This window comes from Chanos chanos, chromosome 2 (genome assembly GCF_902362185.1).
Source record: "Chanos chanos chromosome 2, fChaCha1.1, whole genome shotgun sequence".
NCBI lineage: Eukaryota > Metazoa > Chordata > Actinopteri > Gonorynchiformes > Chanidae > Chanos > Chanos chanos.
This window is the reverse complement of record NC_044496.1, coordinates 37,606,712-37,627,310: the sequence shown is the minus strand read 5'-3', so window position 1 is coordinate 37,627,310 and position 20,599 is coordinate 37,606,712. Positions and strand designations below refer to the sequence as shown.

Genomic DNA, 20,599 nt, shown 5'->3' with positions numbered 1-20,599 from the left:
CGTATTTCCTTCTTGCTTACTAGATATTGATGATTTACATCATATATATTTCCCTCCTTGCTGTGTTTCATATTTCCCATGTGCATATCTCTTTCAGCAGGACAGTAACAATAGTCTGACAAGACTCAGTTATTATCTAGTGTTGAGTTATGGGTATCAGATAATAAATTGAAGTGGGTAGAAAAAATATGAAACAATGATATTGTTGGCAAAGCACTGTAACTGTGTTAGCTCTTTTTTCATTCCTAATCCTCATCACACAAGGGATTGTAATTAGTCCTTAATCATGCACAAAGAACCTGAACCAGCCCTGAATTTCCACTTGTTATACCAACTGAATACATGGGCAGGTCCTCACATGATGCAAGACTTTTTTTTTCATGTAAAACAAGTCAGTAGCATTAAATGGAGGGAGCATTTCACAGAGACAAGAGACTAGTGATGTGGCAGGTACAGAAAAGTCCAAGAAGTCAATAGTTTAAGTGCAGGAGCCACAAGCCTTTAATGCCTCTCTACAGCACACATTTAGCAGCATGCATTGCAAATTCAGTTGTCATAATAGATATCTGGGAAATACTGAAGGCAGGGGACATATCAATGACAACCTTTGTTGTCTTTGTCATTTGAGTATTAGAATTGCTATTCGCTGGAAATGTCTCGGTAAGCAGTTACAGTAAACAGCTTTGCATGTTCTCCATCTAAGGCGCTCTTCATGTTGCCATTGTGTGCAACTCCATCACGGAAACAGGTTGCATCAATAGCCCATGTAAATAATTGATTTGTCTCTGAATGGACTGTGTTTAAATATTTACAGCTGAATGGATATGTTCCATTTTCTCACTTCTCACCTCTGAGGAAAAAAAAGAAACTGATGATGATGCAGAAAGCCTTATTAGAAATGGTTTCTAATTTAGGGTCTAAATAGCGGATAGTATCTCTAGGCCTTTAAGTTTTCAAGAACACTTTACATAGCCATGTTGGTTGAAAAACAACTTGACAATATTGATACATTTATTATGGTTATAACAGTATCAAATCTGCATCTTTAAATAAAAACATGAATTTGCTGTCAAAAGTTTTTTATAAATATATCTGTATTCCATAACAAAACTGTAATATCATTCTCATAAGTATTTATAAAAAATATGCTTTCTATCTTTTGTTTTACTTCATCACTGATAAGGCATTGGATATATTTTCATGCCTGGTCCAGTTTTTACAGTGAAGACATCCAGCAGATGACATGAAAACCTAGGGAAGCTTTTTTTTTTGACATTTAAAGCTTTTCTGTAGCTGTCTATCATATCTAACAGTGACCATCATAGAATGCTCTTAATCAATAATACATAAAACATAGGTTCAATTCAGTATTCCATATCTGTATGCAAGAAAATTCAAGCCTTTCTATGAACTGCAGTAATTTCAGCCTGCCCCGGCTGTTGATCAAAGCCACTTGCCTGGGGGAGTAGCTAGAATGAAAGTTAGCTTCCAAAGAAGTGGAACCGAGAGTTTCAGGGCAGTGTCCATTGTGTTAATTTATGAACCGATACAGGCACAGATCACTAAATGTATGATATTTTTTTTAAACAGAAATGTGCAAACAGTACAGATTGCATTTTTTAAACTTCATGGTCAGAGGCAACTTCTGACCAATTACTTTCAGAAAGTGCCAGTGGAAATCAGCAGTGGAAACAATAGCCTATTTCAAAAGAAATAAATGAATTGTAGAATAATTTAAGTTTCATAAATAAATTGAATACACAGGTTAAATAAAATTCAGCTGTGGAAAAGCAGGGTCGACAATGAATAAAAAACTCTTGCAGTGAATACCTGCAGTTATTAATCATCCTGCAGGGTGCCCAGCTCAGAATGCCATTTCACTCTTATTTAATAGAAGTCCTCAGCTTCTTCTGCCCTTGGTCAACCCCTACCATTACACACACTGCCAGAGTGAAATGCCAATGCTTTCCAGAGCCAAATCATTTATAGAAAGTGCGTAGATGTAGCAAAAAGAAGTAGTGCAGGTCAGCTATGACGCAGTAAAACAATGTCACAAATCTTAAACTTTCAGTTACTCCCTTCAACGACATGCTTGTTTCCCCCCTCGTATGGTACTGAAAACACAAAAGGGGAAGAAGACCCACACACTGTAACTAAAAATGTCCCGATGTTGCAATGCATGCGTTTTTTTTTCACTACTTCATATTTATTCTTTTGACACACACGCTCAGGCCGAGGAACCTCTTAAGACTCCAAGTCTAAGGCTATGGCGCCTTCCCTACCTTCCTTTCCTATCGTTACGTGTTCCTTCCTAAAAACAAATAATAAAAAAAAATAACTGCGCAAAAGACGGTTTACTCTAAATTTATAAACTGTCTCTAAATTTACAAACTGTCTTTTTTACTCCAAATTTATAAACTGTCTTTTCCAACATTTACATACAATTGCCTTATAAGTATCACCCCGCAAAAATCTTCCCATCACAGATTCTCACAGCTGTCCCAAACACATTCCCAACAGAAAAAAAGGAAATTCCTTAGGTGAGAGGGATTTCCTTTGGCCCTTAGCAACACCGTGTCCTTCACGCCTCGATACAGTCAACCCTAGATGTATACAAGTCTGCGGCAACACCCTGGTAATAAGTCTATCACCCAGAAGTACTTCAGCTTGTTTTAGAATTCCTCCCATAAAGAAAAACATGTTATGTCACAGTTGTGTTTTTACTATTACTCTTCCTGGTTAGATGCTCGCTGGATGAAAGCTAACAGTTAACAGGAATGTGCCCTCCATTATTTTAAATATGGGACCAGCCTTGATCTCAACGAGCAACCCACAATCCCAGGGTCCACTCTGACTGTAGGCCAACAAGGAGAGTCACTGATGCATGAAAAAAAATTTAATTGATAAATTAGAAGCAGAATAGTTTGTTTTTGAATTTGACTTTGGGCTTGTTGGGAACTGTCCTGTTTATCATAATGAATTGGAGGAAACTGGGTGTATTTTTGGCCTCTTCTAAAAATACAAAACACATTCTGGGTCTAGGTGGACCTCACATAAACAACAAAGACTGCTGTTCAGGGTTATGTACCAAAATAAACTGTTAGAAGCAAACAACTGCTAAGCCCTTTAGCATGCTGAACTGAAGGTAGATGACAACTTTTGCTGACACTGGGGAACAAGACAAGAGGTGAAGCCTTGGGAAGAGACACCACAGCCACAAAAGACCAACGGCTCTTCTGACTTAACCTCAATGTTAGTTGGATTCCAAATATTTACCTTCCCTGTCCAACCCGTCTAGAGATGGTTTTAAATCAGCTTAGACCAAAGCAAAAAGCTCAAAGATGGTACAAAGAATTACTGCACTCGGCAAAGATTTCTAAACTCACTAGATTAAAGAACAATGAGCAAAGCCACCACTGCAACAATAACCCATGTTCTTTGCACCCTGAGACCGGAAACATTGCTCTGACTGTAGGAGTAGGGACTACTTCTTGCCTCGACCTGACGCTCAACCTGGTACTCTCTCACTACCCTGGTGTAGTCACGCTCCATAGATACACACTCATAACTGCCATAGTCAGTCTCTGCAACGGCTGGAATGAGGTGAAGGCAATTGGAGCCACTCTGCTGGCAAGGGCTGCTCTGCTCGTTGTGTTTCCAGATGTATGAAGCATGATGGGAATCCATGGGACAGGTCAGGTAAAACGGGAAACCCAGAGGAACAGAGTGCTTGGCTCTCCGAGGCTCCGGCGAAGGGGACAGCGTGTCCCGTTTGCGCCTCGTTGATCCTGAGGAAGAACAGGGAGAGTTAGGTTGGAAGATTAGTGTTGCATAAGCCATGCAGCATCCTGTCCCTCTCTCTAAAGTGGAGTGGGGAAAAAAAAAAACGTACCTGATACTTTACGGCAAATGGATGTTTCACCAGTGGCAATATTCTGAATTCCTCCTCTGTAGTAAAGAAATAAATACATACATACGTAAACAACCCTTGCTGTGAACTTTCTGTATTTATAGGATAGAAAATAAAATACGTCAAACATACTGTATCTCATGGGTGCAGCCGTTTTCGGCCCATGCGCAGTAGGGGTCACGGGAAAGGACGCAAGTCTCACAAGATGTGTTATAATCCTGACATCTGTGCAAGTCCATCATGGACAATTGCTCAGAGAATCCAACAAACAGTTTTCTCTGGACATGATGGAAAAAAAAAAGAAACCAATGAAAATCATTACAAAACAACACACTTTGAAAGTAACTCATTGTACAAAGTACTAAACCTCAAATGGTCACAGTGATATACTGCAATACTGACATGTTTATTATTCCAAAAAAATGTTTGAAGATTTAAAGATGCACCTTTTTGGAGTCTAATGTCATAGACTGTACAGGAGCACGGTCTTCAGAAAGCTGGGTTTCAGAGATGATAAAGGCCTCTGTTTTATTCTCCAATATTTTATGTATTTTGCCAGAATCTGAGGAAAGCATCGAGCTATGTTAAGTTTAGATATCAACTACATGCGGTAAAGCACAGACCACCATCACCTTTTTTTTTTTTTTAAAATGAACGTGTCTGACTGCAAAGTGAAGGAAATGGGGGTGGTGAAACTCTCTTTGCTCTGCATTAGTGAAACCATGATAAAGTGCGTGTTTCCCTCAGAATATGCGTGCTTGCAGCCTTCATACATGCACGCTTTCACAACCAATAGCCCCTCTAGATCCCTTTTGAAATACAGTGGATGTTTACCAGTAAGTAACATTGCTTTCTTCAGGTATATGCTATCAGCTCTCATGTTTATATCCCATGAAATAAACAGAGTGTGATTTATCTGCAGTGTGCTAATGGCTATTGAAGTCATTTCCTTTACAAACAAAACAAAACATTCTCCCTAAATTATTTACAGCTCAGTGGAGATAAACAGTAGTACCATGAGTCATAAATCAATATTAGTAAAGAAGTCATACCTGTGGTAAGATATATCACATTGTACATGTGTTTGTCTGCAGTCTGGACTCTATCCACCACTATCCTAGTGTAGTTGTTGTTGCTTGTATAGAAAGGAGTTTCTTTGTGAATGGGCTGGATCCAGTCAGTCATTTCTGGATGATCCCGGATGATACTGATTGTAGAAATGGGCAGAGCCTTGCTGTTCTCAACACACTGGAGCAAAAAACCCAAACAAAGAAGAGGACAAATGGCTCCAGCTTTTTTAGAAAAATCAATACTGCCTTCAAATTACTACCTCATTACAACAAACATCAACACACCAGCTTTTCCTGCTAAAAAGTCTTCCTTCAAAGCATTCCATGATACAAAACAGGGTAAAACGCATGTTTGTTCTGTCAAGTGCATGTGGGCGCCTTGTGGGATTTGACTGTGTGAGTGTTTCTAAATATTTCTCTTTGCAGCAAATAAACTCCACATGTCCAGCAACATCCGCTAAAGCTATTTCACGTAGAATACAATGCCAGCAAGAAATGGTGACAGGGGAGACAATAGTCCATTGTTTTACGGATCAAAGGCCCTTGAGACTGGTGGAGAAACATAGAGAAGATATTCACTAAATACAACTTTACAGCATTAACCAAGGGCTTTGAGTTTGTGTGTGTGTGCGTGTGTGTGTGTTTGTGTGTGTGAGTAAGTGTGTGTGAGTGTGTGTGTGTGTGTGTTATAAATGACTATGAGACCAATATCAGTGGTGGAACATCACATTAAACTATTTGGCAGACAGTTGATGCAGCCTGAAAAAATAGACAACGTTATGACAACGATCCACATGAAATGTCTGTGTGGAAATTGTCTGGGATAAACAGAAGGTTCCAGTGCATACACATATTTTCCACACATGGCTTTGACAGAACATTTCCATGGCCTGAAAAAATGGCACATACTCCACCTTTACTCTGGTTTATCACTACTCACACATAATACTTTAAAACAGAGAGACACAAAAAGTTACAACACCCAGAAATGCTTTCAACTATTCGATTTTAAGGGATCAAGTTCACTGTATAATTGCTTACTGTTCCAGGTCTTGGGTGAGGGATCTCATGGTTGTAGCCTTTGAAAGAAGAATTCTCAAAAACCTTATCGAGGTCACCCAATGAGTATATGCAGACAGCAGTGGAGTTCCTAAGACAGGGGTAAACAAATATCAAAACACAACAAGAGACCTGTATAAAAACAGATTTTCTTTGCTGTAACCTCTGTCTTTATCAAATTTCCAAATGAAAAGGGCAACACAGAGAATCAGATTGTTGAACCAAAAATGAAAGAGATCAACTTCTCTTATTGTTAAGAAGGTTATCTGAGGTTACAAGGCCTTGAGAACAAGAATGAGCCACACACACATCCCCTGCCCAGATCAGTACGGCAGTAGCCTTTCTTTTCCTGTGCCTTTCAGTCGAAGCTGCAGTTACATGTACAGGTAACGCAATTACCAACTACTCGTGAAGAGAGCGTAGACTCGAGATTCTTTCCAGTTCTTGCCGTGTTGCACATAGACATCCTGAAGACGGTTAAAGTACAGGGACTCTCCTGGGATCCCACACACTAGCCGTGCCTTCAGGAAGGACGTCCAGACATTCTGAAACAATCTCTTAGATCCACCTTCATCGACCTGCGGTGTAAAATAACCATCATGATAAGACATGCAGTTCCATCACTGCATGAACCAAATTTGACCTCTGTGTCTGAGATCTAGGGTTTCAAAGCAAGCCCAGCTGCACTGGGTTATCGTCATCTCGAGTGGGTGAAATGAACATTACTTTTGTTTTAAGGTTAAAATGTCTTACTCCAATAATTGAACTGTTAGGCCAGTTTCTCAGTTTCACAAACTGTGCAAATAAAAGCTTTTTTTTTTTTTTTTTTTTTTGCAACAGCAGCTTATGAGCCTAGAAAAAACAGAAAACAAATGAAGCTCTCCAGCAAGGCTTTTCCAAAAAAAACCAAAAAAAAAAACAAGAAGTGGCTGTTTACACCTTTGTGCACCGTTATATGTGCTCTGTCTGTGGTCCATACATTACATGATGGATGAAATGCATCAGAGATGAGCAATGCAAGAACACTATATATAAACAAGAGAGAAAATCATTTTTAGAATAGACACAGACTCCTATGTCCCAGTTTTACTCAGCCCTCAGCCACCACTTCCACAGCATGACTCACCTCTCTCATGCCTATCACTCAAAAATAAGTCATTTCCTACCATTAGACAGACCGTGAATGGATAGCGTCAATAGCTGTGCTAATATTAGAAAACAGTCAGACTGATGGAAGAAAAGGAACTGAAATAACTGTGGGACCATGGAAGGTTATTAAAGTCTACCAGCAGCAAGGAGAGATACTGAGTGTCGAGTATCAGCCATAACAGAAAACAACAGTCTTGGGGGTGACCTGTGCTAACAACTACAAACACCACATTGTATTAAACAGTCACAGGCTCTCATATTTCTAATTTATAGTGGGAAAGGGGAAGGGTTCATATCTGTCCTCTAATCATGGACACACCTTACACACTCGTGCCACTCTGGATATCCAGGGGTCAGCCTCTGGGCTGCTGTCTGGATTTTTCTCACGGAAAAGGACATATATTTTCTCGTTCTCTGGGTCCTCTGTACGTTTGGCCAGGAAAGCAGAGATGAAGGTCGGGTCTGTAGATGAAAAAAATATTTGCAGAGAAACTGAGTGACGCTGAGGTCATCCGCACAGTTAACCAATGTTTCCTTACTCTGACTCTGAGAGCTTACTTGATAGAGTGTTTGCTCTATAGCCTTTTGCTATTACCCCTGATCTGACCAGTACTTGATGGTTAAGGTTAATCAGCTCAACACTGGTGCTAAGCAGATTAAACTAAACATAATATGTTGACAGAGTATGAAGGACAGCAGCTAGAAAACCTCAACATAATGCTCTCTTCACACTTTACTCCCTTAACCAGTTAGCAATGTGTAATTTAAATTTGAACAGCCCATCTCAAATACTTGCATCTCCAGCATAAAACAAGGTACTTTGTTCTAAAAAGGTACAGTACTTCAGTGTATTAAAAGTGTATGTATGTCTTCCAAGTGTTAAACATCAGGTGTCATGAAGCCACATCTGCTCTAAAATCTACTGGTAAGCATGAATCTACAGGCCCCTCAGAGCTAGGACAGCAAACCACAGTCAATGATCCCCAACGCTCCTTCTTCTTGTTTGTCTCCTTGCCAGCCATTACTAATCAGCCAGACAGTTACTTGTTTAGACAGGCCGTGGGCAGATAGACTGCAGTCTCCTCTGGGTTTGTGCTGTAGTATGATGAAAACTGCACAGCTTCTACGGTGAAAGACGCCATACTATGCTGACTTTACATGTTAAAGGAGACATTCTTTAAAATCTCTCTGTTAGACTGAGGAGGATATTGTGGGTGTGATTTACTGGCAAACGGCCAAAAAAGAAAAATAATGAAATTACAGCTTTCAGTGATCTTACAGTCCACACAATCCATATCACTTTCTGCTTTGTATCAAGGTTTTATGTGATGTCAGACCCCTTGAGAGCACAGAGCTCAGCAAGATATCACACCAGCTGCTGTAAATTCACCTTGAAAAATGCTGATTGAACTGTGCAGTACTGTTTGTGCAGGACAAAGGATGTTTTCATTAGTCAATTGTACAGTAAGCATTCACTGTTAAAGAGCTCAGTCTAAGTTTGAGGCTGTCTTGAGTGGTTGGCACAACACTTCTCTCCAATGGGCAATTCAGTTTGCTGATAACCAGCAAAACAGAGGAAGACTGATTAGAAGACTGTTTCTGTGCCAGCCCAGCACCACTGCCCTCACTGCCCTCAGTTTATTCCTGCATAAGTCCGTTTCCAAACCCATTTCCAGAACAATTTTCCAAACATTAGGAGTAAAAAGATATTGTAGTTCATGAATTCCTCTTACTTGTCACCCATTTGTCATACATCCACATGCTGGATCTTCTGCCAGTCTGCCTGCGAAACTGAAGAGAGGTTCCATCTTTATACAGAGGGGCTGCAGCGTAGAGATCACCATCTGTCCAAACAGTTCAAACAATAAAGAAAGACATGAGCCAACACAGACTAGTTCTGACCAACCACTCTCTGATAAAACAAATGACAGGTGTACAAACAAACAACAAACATCCTTGGCAACCGTTGGCAAACAACAACATCCCATTTTCAGGGGAGTTATGCTTTCTATCACAGCATTTTTGAAACTATTATCCTTTTATTGCAAATTTGCATACTTAGATGATGATCACTGGCCTCGGTTTACCAGTGTGTATTGTAGGCTTCATTAAACAGGTGTGTAATTGAGCTGAGATGAGCCCTTGTATTGGAAAAGTGGTAAATAATCTCTGATCAAACAAATGACTATTTGTAAACATGATGACTTTGAGAAGTAGCCTGTTTAGCAGTCTGAAGCCAGCCTATTGTCTATTTTAGCATATGGCTAGGTCTGTCACATACCTGCTGTGAGAGATATTGAATTTTGCCAATATTTAGGTGGGGATATACCAGTGCCTTCAAAACTCTTCACAGGTTCAGTATTGTAATTTTTTCCTTCAGGATACTTCATAAAAAGAGAAAAGGGAAAAGAGAAAAGACAAAAGAATACTTGTATATGAATACTTTCTTTTTTACAAAAGAAAAGAAAATTCTGTGTCTAAAACCTAATTTAAGATGCCACAACCACAAAAAAACAGACTAAGTGTCTAGACACTGAGACTAACTAGGCCACCCCAATTACTGTGACCAGGCTTTGGCTTATAGAGTCTGGTGCACAGATTGTGAATGCAGTCCTAACTGTATATTTGTGACATTTTATGTGTTTTGCTCACCAGCCTCCAACATTGTGGGTTTTCACCATTGGTGCCACAAACAAACAAGCAGTCTTGGAATTGCTCTATCGCTGTGATCACATTTTCACAAGGACTCTGTGAGAAGGCAACACGCATACTTCATAAGACAAAAGTGCCTCGTGTGAAAATCCAGAAATGTTCAAAAGACGATATCCTTAACAGGGTAACAAATATAGCGATCGGAGGAATTTGGCTGACATTTTGACAATGTAAAATTGATTGAAAACTAACCTCGCTGCATGAACGCTCTGTTGATGTCAGATTGATGTGCTGTAAAGAGAGCCAAGCATTAAAATGGAAACAGTTTGGACAAATATAATTTGATATTATTACAGCAGTGTCCTGCCATTTCCGTCCCCTGTGGGTTCAGCGCGCACACCTGTTTATACACAGAGACTGAACCTGACATGAACTTTCAGAGACTACGTTGAAGTTAAATTTAAGTCATTTTAAATAATCCTCGCTGAACAGGAGAGGACAAAATAACTCTTGTACGAATTTAAAAGATAACATTTTAAAAAAGAAGTCATATGATACGAATTCATATGATTTCCTATATATCTAAGCCACTTACCTCTACAATTTCACGTTGATTTAAATCAATCTGGATCACAAAGTTTGGTCCGCCAACAAATAAGCTATCGGAGCCTTCTTCGTGAAAGAAAACCGTATGATAAAAGGTTCTGTTGTACGTGAGGCGGACATCTACAAAACAACAGAAAAAAAAGAAGAGTTTGAGCACAGATTCTCCAAATTTTACAAACCAGCTTAAAAGGACTATATTTAATGTTACTTCATTTTCATACAGCAAATGGTTCTAGGAAACTAACAATTTTACTAATAAAATTAGCTAAATGTCTAGTTGTACATAAATCGCGGGATCGACTGCAATGCAGCTGAAATTAAACCTTTTTCTCGAATACGCAGTAAAGGCACATCTTTACTTGAACGCTGATATTTCAAATGAACTGAAGAACAGTAATCATAAAAAAGTACTACCCAAAATATTACTCCAAAATAGTAACAATATAAGGACGTGCAAAGAATGGGGAAATATAACGACAAACGACGAATCAGAATAAAACTCCACTTTACCTTGGTACAAGTTTAGTCTGGGGTCGATCGCGTCGCAACAAACAACCAAAAAATTGTATGTTACATAAAGCGACACCTGCCACAAAAATCCCATGATGTTATTACATCGAGCACTTCATGACTCAAGAGTCCTCATACGGTAGTGGTCGTTTCGATCATTCCGACAATGCAAAGCTCTTTACCTATGAGACTGCGTACTGCGTACCGCCCATCCGGAGCGGGGGGGGGGGGGAGGAGTGTTGATGTTCAGAACTGATCGAGCGTTCAGATAAGTCTGTGGTCGAGACAGCCCCTCGTCCATGTAACTGCATTTACTATAATTTTGAAATACAAAGCTGATGTTACAGGAGCGCGACCTCTTTGAGAAATGTGACAGGGCTGTGAATAAAATATTAAACACCTGAGGCAGATGGACGTTTTGTTTCACTTGACATTATGTAACAAAGACGTATAGGCATGTGTTATAATGTAGGGCTTCTCAAACTTTTTAGGGCCGGGGACACCCTACAGGGAAGAACATTTCCCAAGGACCCCCTCATAATAACACAGATTACTATCATTTGTACTCTTAGATGTCATTGGAACTATTGCCACTGGAACGTCATGGCTTCGTTCGTTAGCACCTGTAGACACGTGACGCATTTTGGTCTCCCATCGCTGCTCTCTGTAAAACCAAATTCATATTTTCTCAGTTTAGCAAGGTTGGGCTGAGCGTCACTTGAGGATGTGGACTGGCTCAAATATTTCTCCATGCTCGCCGGCTGGCTAATAGGCCAAGCTTAGCAGCAGCAGGAGCGGTTTGTTGCGCCCTGAGTGAAGTGAGTGATTCATAACAGATTGATGTGAAGAGTCACAGTCATATCAGAGTTTCTATTATTCAGTATGCTCAATATGTTAAATATGTTTGTTTTACTGGCGCAAATGGTCCCCATCGGTACATATGCATTTTTTAATGATACAGCACAGTTTTATAGTTTATAGCAGTTTTTTCGCGGACCCCCAGGGATCCAGGGACCCCACTTTGAGAACCACTGTTAATACGAACTTGCCTCCATTCACCGTTTATTAAGTAAATTTGTGTTTTGAATACCTCCATCATATAGGTGGCAGCATCATACATAGAAGTAATACGTTGCACCGTAACTCCACACAACAAAGAAGAAGACGACAAAAAATGGTAGTAAACACATTACTCTTCATATTTTAGAGTTCCAGACGTTTTACTCGCTACGTTCTGAAACTAACTGTACACTGTACAAATAATTGCTATGTGTAATTTGCTAAATTCAAATTTGCGTAGCTAATGTGTCCTAGCTGAGATAGCTTAAGTTTTAAAGCATGTCATCCGATATCCTATGTGAGTCAAGCTGCTCCATCAATTTAAAAAACTCTTTCTCTGTCTCTCTCTCTCTTTCTCTCTCTTTGTCCCTCTCTGTCCTGTTCAGCGATTTCGTTTTTGTGGAGATTTGGATTGCCCAGACTGGGTCCTTGCTGAAATCAGCACATTAGCAAGAATAGTTAAGTAGCATTGTCTTTTTGAGCTTGTTCTGCATTTGTGGAGCTAACTAAGTTAGCTATTGGAATATAATATTCAGTTTGACATTGCCATGTTTGATCTTGTGCTTAGCAAGTATAATAAATACACAGTCCAGTAATGTTGTCCATAACCAGCCAAGTACGTGTTGTCATATTCACAGAAGAAGACTGATTATTAGCTGTCAAGGCAACATTACGCCGAATTTTTGTTCGATTACATTTCAGTGGAGTCCTGTAACTAATTTGTTGCAGTGCAGTAGCCTTCAGTAATGAATTCGGACAAAAAAATGAGTTAATAAGGCTGGAGTGTATATGCATGCGTTGTGGATGTGTAATCACTGTGCGACCTTTTAAACTCAACCTTTAAACTGCTGTTTACTTTATAGTCCAGTGTCAAGATGAAACTCCTCTGTGTTCAAGTCATAAAAGATCTTCTTGATGAAGGCATTGATGTAAGTGAACGAAATAACATTTTTTACATGTCTGTGACATATAAAACAAATATATATGTAAACCATTTGCTTTTTTTTCCTTCCAGTATGACAAGGTGACAAAGCTAACCTCTGATGCAAAGTTTGGTAAGTTACTTTGTGTACTCTACCTGTGTCTTCCTACAGAAACTAAAAATTCTTAGTGCATAACATGTTTGACATGGAGGCTTTCTAAGACTCAGAATAATCTCTTCAGTTTTTCAACTTGTTTTCACCCCAGATGTACTGTTATTTCTAATTACAATTGTGTGGTGTGTGTGTGTGTTTGTTTGTTTAGATTATTGACTGTATCTGGATGTTATTAACCTTCATGCGTTAATCTGCACCTTATTTATAACTGTCAGTCAATAACTCCACTTATCCACTCATTTGTCTTTCTGCTTATTCACCTTAGACACTGTGTTTGTGTGCCTGTTGTCATTTGTATTTTAAGGTATCTGGCTGCCATGACGATTTATTTTCCCTGCGGGGACTAATAAAGTCAACTTTCTATCTGTTTATCCAGAGGCTGGAGATATTAAGGCTAGTATTGCTGTACTGAGCTTCATTCTCTCCAGTGCAGCTAAGCATGATGTAGATAGTGCATCGCTTTCTAGTGAACTCCAGCAACTGGGTCTACCTAAAGGTAAAGTCAAATTTCTAGGGATCTTACAACTGCATACCGGCAAAGCACTACACAAATTGAAAAATGGCATTTACATGTATCTAAAAGTTTTATCCATTTAACTGTTACGCATCGATGTGCTTCAGCTTGATTTAATACTTATTTTAAATGAGGCGTTAATGACTCAATAAACAGTCTGGTAACTGGAAGTTTTTGAGTCCAAATTCTGTTAATGTGATCTTTAGAAAGCACTTAACCTCATGGTTGCTCTATAGGCCAGCAACCTCTTAGGAAGTTACTCAAGTTATTCTGAATAAGCGTGTCCGGAAAAAGCTAATCGAATAAATGTAAAATGAATGAGGTAATCACCATAGATGCACTACACTATACCTGTTTTTCTAAGAAAATATTTGTTGGCCTTAGACTTGTCCAGTCATTCTGATTCATTATGTGTCTTCCAGAACACACAACTGGCTTGTGTAAATCATATGAGGAAAAGCACTCTGCCCTGCAGGAGAAACTAAGAGACAGTAGTTTGCGCTGTAAGTACTGGAACATAGTGAAATACAGATTTAGTTTTCATGTTCCAATGATGTTTTTTCACACAAAATTGAACCAAAGAATGTCCTTCAGATGTAATGAATCACTTCCATTTTGTTACATGATCATGGGAGAAGCTCACCTCAGAGGTGAAGTGTAGTCCTCACTGAAGTTAAGAACTCATACAGTAAGACAAACAAGTCCAAAAACATGTGTGGGGCTTTATGAGATAACTTTTCTCATGGAACACAGGATACTTGGTGTTCGCTCCCCACGTGGTGCAGACACACAGAGGCCTTGTCTTCCACGTAATAAATGATCATTGTTGTAACACACCGATACATTTCGCATCATTTAGTAATTAAGCAAGCACAGGTCCCAATAACATTAATACTTCATCATGACAATAGTCATGAGACATATTTTCCTTCAAAGAGTCACAGCCATAAAGCAAAGCAATTTTTTCCCGTAATGTTAACACAGTTTTGAATTTTCCATAGAATAATCCATATTCACAAAGACTGTGAAAAAATAAGGACTTTGCATGCACGCTATCACAGACACTTTCTAAAGGAATTATGTTTGACTAGTTGGTATATAGATCCTTAAAGATGGAGTATGTCATTATTTATTTCCATCATGTAATGATAAAAATTGATCCTGAGAGGACATGGGTGCTGACACTCTGTGTTGCAGTGGGTCGCCTTGAGGGTGTGTCCTGGAGGGTGGACTACACACTGAGCTCCAGCGAGCTGAAGGAAGTGAATGAACCCACCATCCAACTACGGCTTCAGGCTCAGGGGGCAGAGTCAGACACCACAGAAACTACTGTTGTTTCCATGACAGCAGACAAGTTCAGGGTCCTACTCACTGGTGAGTAATGATTGAAATATCGAGTCTTTGTTCACTGAATGCATTTTTTTAAATCTTACCTGTTTAATCGAGGGTAAGATAATAGTTGGATTATATTAATCTATTTTTTTCATCTTGTGAGATTAAGTAACATGTTTTCTTTTCCCATTATTTTTTCAGAACTCAAACAAGCTCAAGCCATGATGAATGCACTGCACTGAACCTATAAATTGATCTGATGAGTGGTTACTGTAAATATGTTGTGTTAATGGACTTCGAGTGAAACACTCCGCCACACTGTTAATCTAGAATGAAAGAGTATTCATACTCTTATGTAATGTGATCATTTTGATAATTGACGAAGATGAAGGTGAATGGTGCTGTATCATTACATCTCTTCACAGCACCAAAATTTTTTATATGAACAGCACATTTGTCAGAAAACAGATAGAAGTGTGGCTTCCAGTCCAGTCAACAATATTAATTTCTCAGATTAAAATGTTTCAGCATCTTGTTGTAATATGTATGCTAATGTACTGATATTGTTAAAGAGATTAATAAATGTGATTTTTATTTGTTGTTAAGAATATTGCTTAACCAGGGGGTTTAACTGATATACCAGTTGCAGTGCTTTTATCCAGAGGATGTTTGTGAAAGAAGTAAACTGATCAGAGATATTTTGGTAACATGTACAGGTGAATCCATGTGGAAGCATTTTACATTGTTTTTGTACATCTGTAAATCATTAGTTGGAAACTGCCCTCCTGAAGATCTGCTTTACTGAAGAATTTATCCTTTACCAGCCCCAGTGCCCCACACTTGCACCCAGTATGTGGGCAGCACAGATGGCCTGATTCAGTTGAAGCAAGTTTGTTGGGTTTAGATTGGAACAAAATCACATGACAGGACACGCTTTACATTTATTGATTAACTCTAGCCTCAAAGGATGTGCAGTGTCATACTTAATGGAGTTTCATTTATTGAGCGAGTGCGTGTGTGCAGTTGTATTGTATATTGTAGTATTCACAATCCTGATTCGCTGACACTCGGTAAACCTAATTAAATTTAGTCCGAAAACCTTATGAAGACCATCACGTATCTCCAACGAAAACCGAGGCATTTAACCCCAACTTCTCAGAAATGTGATATTCTTTGAGCGAATAGTGCGCAATATCTAAGTGTTAAAATCCCATGATTTTGACGGACGCTTTTACAAATGAACTACACGTCCCATCGGCCACCAGTTTCCGTTTCGTAAAAACCGATGTCACGCCTCCTTGTTTGATGATATAACTCGCAGTTGAACTTAATCAAAACAGCTAAAGCGATTCGGTAAGTGAAAATTCGGCAACTTATAAGAAATAGTCAGGGTTAAACAAAATGCATTGACGTCTCAATTTGCATTGCTCTTTTTTCTTTTGCAAGCTTTGCACTCGTCATGAACAATACTACAATAAGCACTGATTTTACATGCTGGGTTACATGTTTGCAGCTGCACGTTACACAATGTTTTAACAGCGTGTTCGTAAAGAATGTCAAATTACGACTGTACTTTTCTGATAAATCATAAACTGTTATGAACCGTGCATGTCTCAGATATGCGGTCATAAATATATGTAAACACCCAAGAAGACACTTCATAAGAGCGCCCTAAAGATTTAATGGATCAGTTCATTACATTTCTTACGACTCATTTACAAAAGGATGCATTCTTAAATGCCCACTGCACCAGTACTGCATAGTGCCACGGTCATAGCGCAAGGCCCTCTCAATTCTATTCATGGGCAAGGAAAAGTTTGCATTGCTTTGCAGCTTTATTTCAGCGAACCGATAACACGCCTTTCCAGGTAACTCCTGTAATCGACAAGCTTTTGCTCATTTGACTCAGGTATGCTATGAATTTGCGTGAACTGTGGAGTCTTGTGTAGTCCTCAAAACTGATGTTTCAGAAAATGGTCTTGTCCCAACGAGCACCCACTGAACACGTTCGGTTCAAGTTTGATCGTCCTTACTCTACTTCAGTTACAGGGTGTACCGGCCTGTACTCTGATCACTGCATATTTAACAGGACATGAGACAGCATGTCTTTTGAGGCTCAACAAGGAATATATATTTATTTGCTATGGGTTTTTCTACGCTTGTTCACCGTCACGACTCATGTACCACCTTCACGACTCACATAAACCTCATTCAACTATTTTTGCAGTCAGATGTGTTTCATCAGGGCTGGAACAAACACTTGCATTAGAGGGAAGCCTATCTCATGTTGCGTCTTGTCTCTAGTACTGATGAGGCATTGTCTTTTGCCGTATTGTAATTTACTGTATACGGTCATTCTGTTTAGATTCCTCTCTCGCTGACAAAACACAATGCCCGAGGGTCCAGAACTCCATTTGGCCAGTCTGTTTGTGAACAGGGTGTGTGAAGGTTTGGTGTTTTCAGGATGTGTGGAAAAGTCAGAGGTGAGTAAAAGTCCTGCGGTGGACTTTGCCTGTGATGAGTACCGCATCACCGCTACATCCAGAGGCAAGGAAGTTCGACTCACGCTCACACCCATTAAGAATGACGACAGCAAAGGAAAAGTCAAGGGAGTTCAAAACCAAGAGCCTATGGATGTGGTCTTGCGTTTTGGGATGTCAGGATTTTTTAGGTTTACTAACGAGGATGAGCTGCCCAAGCATGCTCATTTACGCTTCTACACCAATGAAAAGCCGCGCAGAGTTCTCAGTTTTGTTGACGCACGCAGATTTGGCAGCTGGCAACCCAATGGAACCTGGCAAGCAGACAGAGGCCCTTGTATCATGTTTGAGTATGAGGACTTCAGGTATGCCCTGAAAGTTATATATCAACCTTTTTTGTGATGTTTGGGCAGCTTTAGGCATCATCTAATCAAACTGTTACACTTATCAGAACTACAGTGACATGCATATTTAATGCTGAAGTGCTGTACAGAGTGGTGTCAACATCCAGTCCCTACAGCACTACCTTATCTAACTGAATAAAGACGCTCCTCTTTTTTGACCTTTTATATCTTTTCCACTCATCATATTGTTTGGTAATGGGAGTTTGCACCATGATTGAGGTCCTTTATAAGGGCTCTTGAGTTAAACAGGGTTCTCTCTCACCAACAGGCAGAATGTTTTGTCTAACCTGTCAGACAAAGCTTTTGATAGGCCCATCTGTGAAGCTCTCCTGAATCAGAAATACTTCAACGGAATTGGTAACTACCTGCGGGCAGAGATCTTATACAGGTGAACAACTGACATTAAGCAAAACGTCTCTTTCATCACTGCAAACTTTCATTTCATAGGCTGTTGCTTTGGTCTCATGGGCAGACTTCCTGTGGAAAAAAAAAAGATTTTTAATTTGCAGAACAGTCATCCTTTTTGTCAGTAAAAGCACAATACATCAAAGATGATAATGTCTTCTCTTTTAGTTTGACCTTCAAACCTTAATCACATAGAAACACATTAACCCAAACAATAACGTTTCTGTTTGCCTGTGTTCTCTATTTAGACTGAAAATCCCCCCTTTTGTAAAGGCAAGGACTGTTCTAGAAGGACTTGTTCCTATAGAGAACAAAAAGGCTATCAAAGAGGAGGTCAAGCCACCGGAGGTGAGGGAATGTGGTTGGCTTTGTTTTGCTCTTTTTCTTTCATCACTTATATTACAGTAATGCTCTGTTTCTGTTGCATGCAGACATCACATAAAGGAGGAGTAAAGAATCTGAAGGCCGAGAGTCAAGACCTCCTCTCTCTGTGTCACACTGTGCCTCTGGAGGTGGTTAAACTAGGTGTGACCCATTTGTGCTGTTGGTACACAGTGGAGTGGGCATATTTAATGTGACATTTGATTGCACGGAGTTCTCATAAACTTGAGACAAGTGTTGAATAATTCTTGGGAAATCATTAAGAAATGAAATCCAGTTCCATAGTACTAATTTAGCATATAAAATGGTCATGCCAGGCGTTACTCACACTTTTTCTTTGTTTTACTTCTCTTTGTGTTAGGAGGAAAAGGCTACGACCCAGAAAAGACAGATTACTCAGTGTTTGAGGCTTGGCTGCAGTGTTACTATGTGGATGGAATGAACTCACTGAGAGACCATAATGGGAGAACTATGTGGTTTAAGGTCAGAAAATGCAATCGATAAGTCTGTGTTCTTTCAATTCCTACATTAGAGGAGACCCAAGAGGATTAGAGCAGAGACAATGGAGTACTTTTGTTTTTATCAACGTACAGAAAAGTGAATCACATATCTTATGTTCCCTCTAATGTATGTTTCAGGGGGAAGCTGGTCCAATGGCCCCTAAAGGTAAGATGCTTTGAAAAAAAATTGATAGATGAATATGTGAAGTATCTGTGGAACTGTTAATAACTGGTCACCTTTTTTTGGTTAAGATTCTAAGTCTCCAAAAGCAAAGAGGAGAATAAAGAAAGATGACCATGACTACACAGACACAAAGAAGGTACAGTGACATTGTGTCTAGAGAACCTAACATTGAAGTCCCATTCTTTTAATAAAGGAACTAATCCTTTGCAATCCTCTTTTCTCACCAGGGAGCAAAAAAGAGTCGCACAGACAGCCTTTCAAAGGACAAGCCAGTCAAACCTAAAACAGGGACAAAAAGACCTACTGTGCCAAAAAGGCAGAAAAACAGTCCGGAGGTAGAGCAGACAGATGACGGTAAACGTAAAACTCGCAGAAAAAGCAGCTCAGCAGGTGAAAATTTCCTTTTTTTGTTCGAATACAGCATTCTTTACCCTCAGTTTGTCCACAGCGCACTGAGATATGTCTGTCTTTTTTGTTTTTAATCATAAAAACTACTTTACTGCTGTAAAGCACCTCAAAAGCAGAACAGATCTACAAAAAAGATCAAAGCTAAGACTGGACAGGATGTGAGCACGCCTAAAGCCAAAAAGAAACCGAATGCTCGCAGGAAGAGCAGCACAGCGGGTAAGGAATACACACCTCCAAAATCTGAGTGTCTGTCTTAGTCTTTATGATTATCTACAAATTCACATTGTTTTTTAAAGGCGCATACCCAGTTACAGTGTGTGCCATTATAAAAATAAGATCTGTTTTATTAGTCAAGCTTTTTATGGAGTCTGTTTCTGTTGTCTGTTTCAGAGCCTCAGAGAAAAAGTGGTCGAATAATAGCCGGGAGCTTGAGAAGAAATAGCTAAGGCCAATTTATACTTCAATTTACATACTCAGGAATGGAAGAAAAATGGTTCTTCTTCGTTTCATGGGACCATTGCAGCTGTTTTTAAACTTTTTTACCTCTGTGTCTGTTTACAAGACTCACTGTTTTTAAGAAAAAAAAGAAGCTGAAATAAAATGTCATTACTAAAACAATGTGATGATGTTGGTTTGAACTGATTCAGTAGCAGGTAAATGCAATTTTAACCAAAGTCTGGAAACAGATGTGTTACAAGATTATACAAAAACACAAATTTAGCCGGCTGAAAATGCCAATTTAGGTTGCATTTGGTCTACATTTGTTAAATTATTTGGTAAAATTTTATTTCAGACAACATTTAAGAAATCGGTTCCTTCAAGAGGCCAATTACATTTGTTGTTGGAAAAACTTTTTTTGTGGTGTAAACTTTCAGAGTC

General features: G+C 39.3%; 3 protein-coding genes across 3 annotated transcripts; 2 read left to right on the top strand and 1 right to left on the bottom strand.

Annotated features, from left to right (window-relative positions):
- Positions 1-501: 501 nt before the first annotated feature.
- sema7a (semaphorin 7A (JohnMiltonHagen blood group)) lies at positions 502-11,070 on the bottom strand. The gene is made up of 14 exons (XM_030765981.1): positions 10,957-11,070; positions 10,436-10,566; positions 10,093-10,131; positions 9,841-9,936; positions 9,470-9,572; positions 8,922-9,032; positions 7,508-7,650; positions 6,439-6,617; positions 6,022-6,130; positions 4,963-5,158; positions 4,357-4,472; positions 4,043-4,188; positions 3,893-3,948; positions 502-3,788 (listed from the first exon to the last, which is right to left on the bottom strand). The coding sequence occupies exons 1-14, from the start codon at positions 11,048-11,050 to the stop codon at positions 3,391-3,393; spliced, it is 1,917 nt and encodes a 638-aa protein (XP_030621841.1). The 5' UTR covers positions 11,051-11,070; the 3' UTR covers positions 502-3,390.
- Positions 11,071-12,118: 1,048 nt separating this feature from the next.
- commd4 (COMM domain containing 4) lies at positions 12,119-15,503 on the top strand. The gene is made up of 8 exons (XM_030766228.1): positions 12,119-12,133; positions 12,402-12,473; positions 12,879-12,944; positions 13,031-13,070; positions 13,489-13,608; positions 14,049-14,129; positions 14,824-15,000; positions 15,160-15,503. The coding sequence occupies exons 1-8, from the start codon at positions 12,131-12,133 to the stop codon at positions 15,198-15,200; spliced, it is 600 nt and encodes a 199-aa protein (XP_030622088.1). The 5' UTR covers positions 12,119-12,130; the 3' UTR covers positions 15,201-15,503.
- Positions 15,504-16,259: 756 nt separating this feature from the next.
- On the top strand, positions 16,260-20,252 carry neil1 (nei-like DNA glycosylase 1). Its single transcript, XM_030765041.1, has 11 exons — positions 16,260-16,311; positions 17,324-17,803; positions 18,111-18,230; positions 18,496-18,595; positions 18,679-18,772; positions 18,990-19,111; positions 19,267-19,294; positions 19,381-19,448; positions 19,540-19,702; positions 19,823-19,936; positions 20,111-20,252. The coding sequence occupies exons 2-11, from the start codon at positions 17,349-17,351 to the stop codon at positions 20,164-20,166; spliced, it is 1,320 nt and encodes a 439-aa protein (XP_030620901.1). The 5' UTR covers positions 16,260-16,311; positions 17,324-17,348; the 3' UTR covers positions 20,167-20,252.
- The last annotated feature ends 347 nt before the right edge of the window (positions 20,253-20,599 follow it).

Excerpts from the sequence above, each read along its gene's own strand:
- sema7a (XM_030765981.1), bottom strand. The coding sequence starts at position 11,050 with ATGGGATTTTTGTGGCAGGTGTCGCTTTATGTAACATACAATTTTTTG. Across the intron at positions 9,033-9,469 it reads TTCAATATCTCTCACAGCAG|ATGGTGATCTCTACGCTGCA; the intron begins GTATGTGACAGA and ends CTGTTTGGACAG. Across the intron at positions 4,189-4,356 it reads TGACATTAGACTCCAAAAAG|AGAAAACTGTTTGTTGGATT; the intron begins GTGCATCTTTAA and ends CATCATGTCCAG.
- commd4 (XM_030766228.1), top strand. Across the intron at positions 12,474-12,878 it reads TCAGCACATTAGCAAGAATA|TCCAGTGTCAAGATGAAACT; the intron begins GTTAAGTAGCAT and ends TTTACTTTATAG. Across the intron at positions 14,130-14,823 it reads AAGAGACAGTAGTTTGCGCT|TGGGTCGCCTTGAGGGTGTG; the intron begins GTAAGTACTGGA and ends TCTGTGTTGCAG.
- neil1 (XM_030765041.1), top strand. The coding sequence starts at position 17,349 with ATGCCCGAGGGTCCAGAACTCCATTTGGCCAGTCTGTTTGTGAACAGG. Across the intron at positions 19,112-19,266 it reads GGAGAACTATGTGGTTTAAG|GGGGAAGCTGGTCCAATGGC; the intron begins GTCAGAAAATGC and ends TGTATGTTTCAG. Across the intron at positions 19,703-19,822 it reads CAGAAAAAGCAGCTCAGCAG|CACCTCAAAAGCAGAACAGA; the intron begins GTGAAAATTTCC and ends ACTGCTGTAAAG.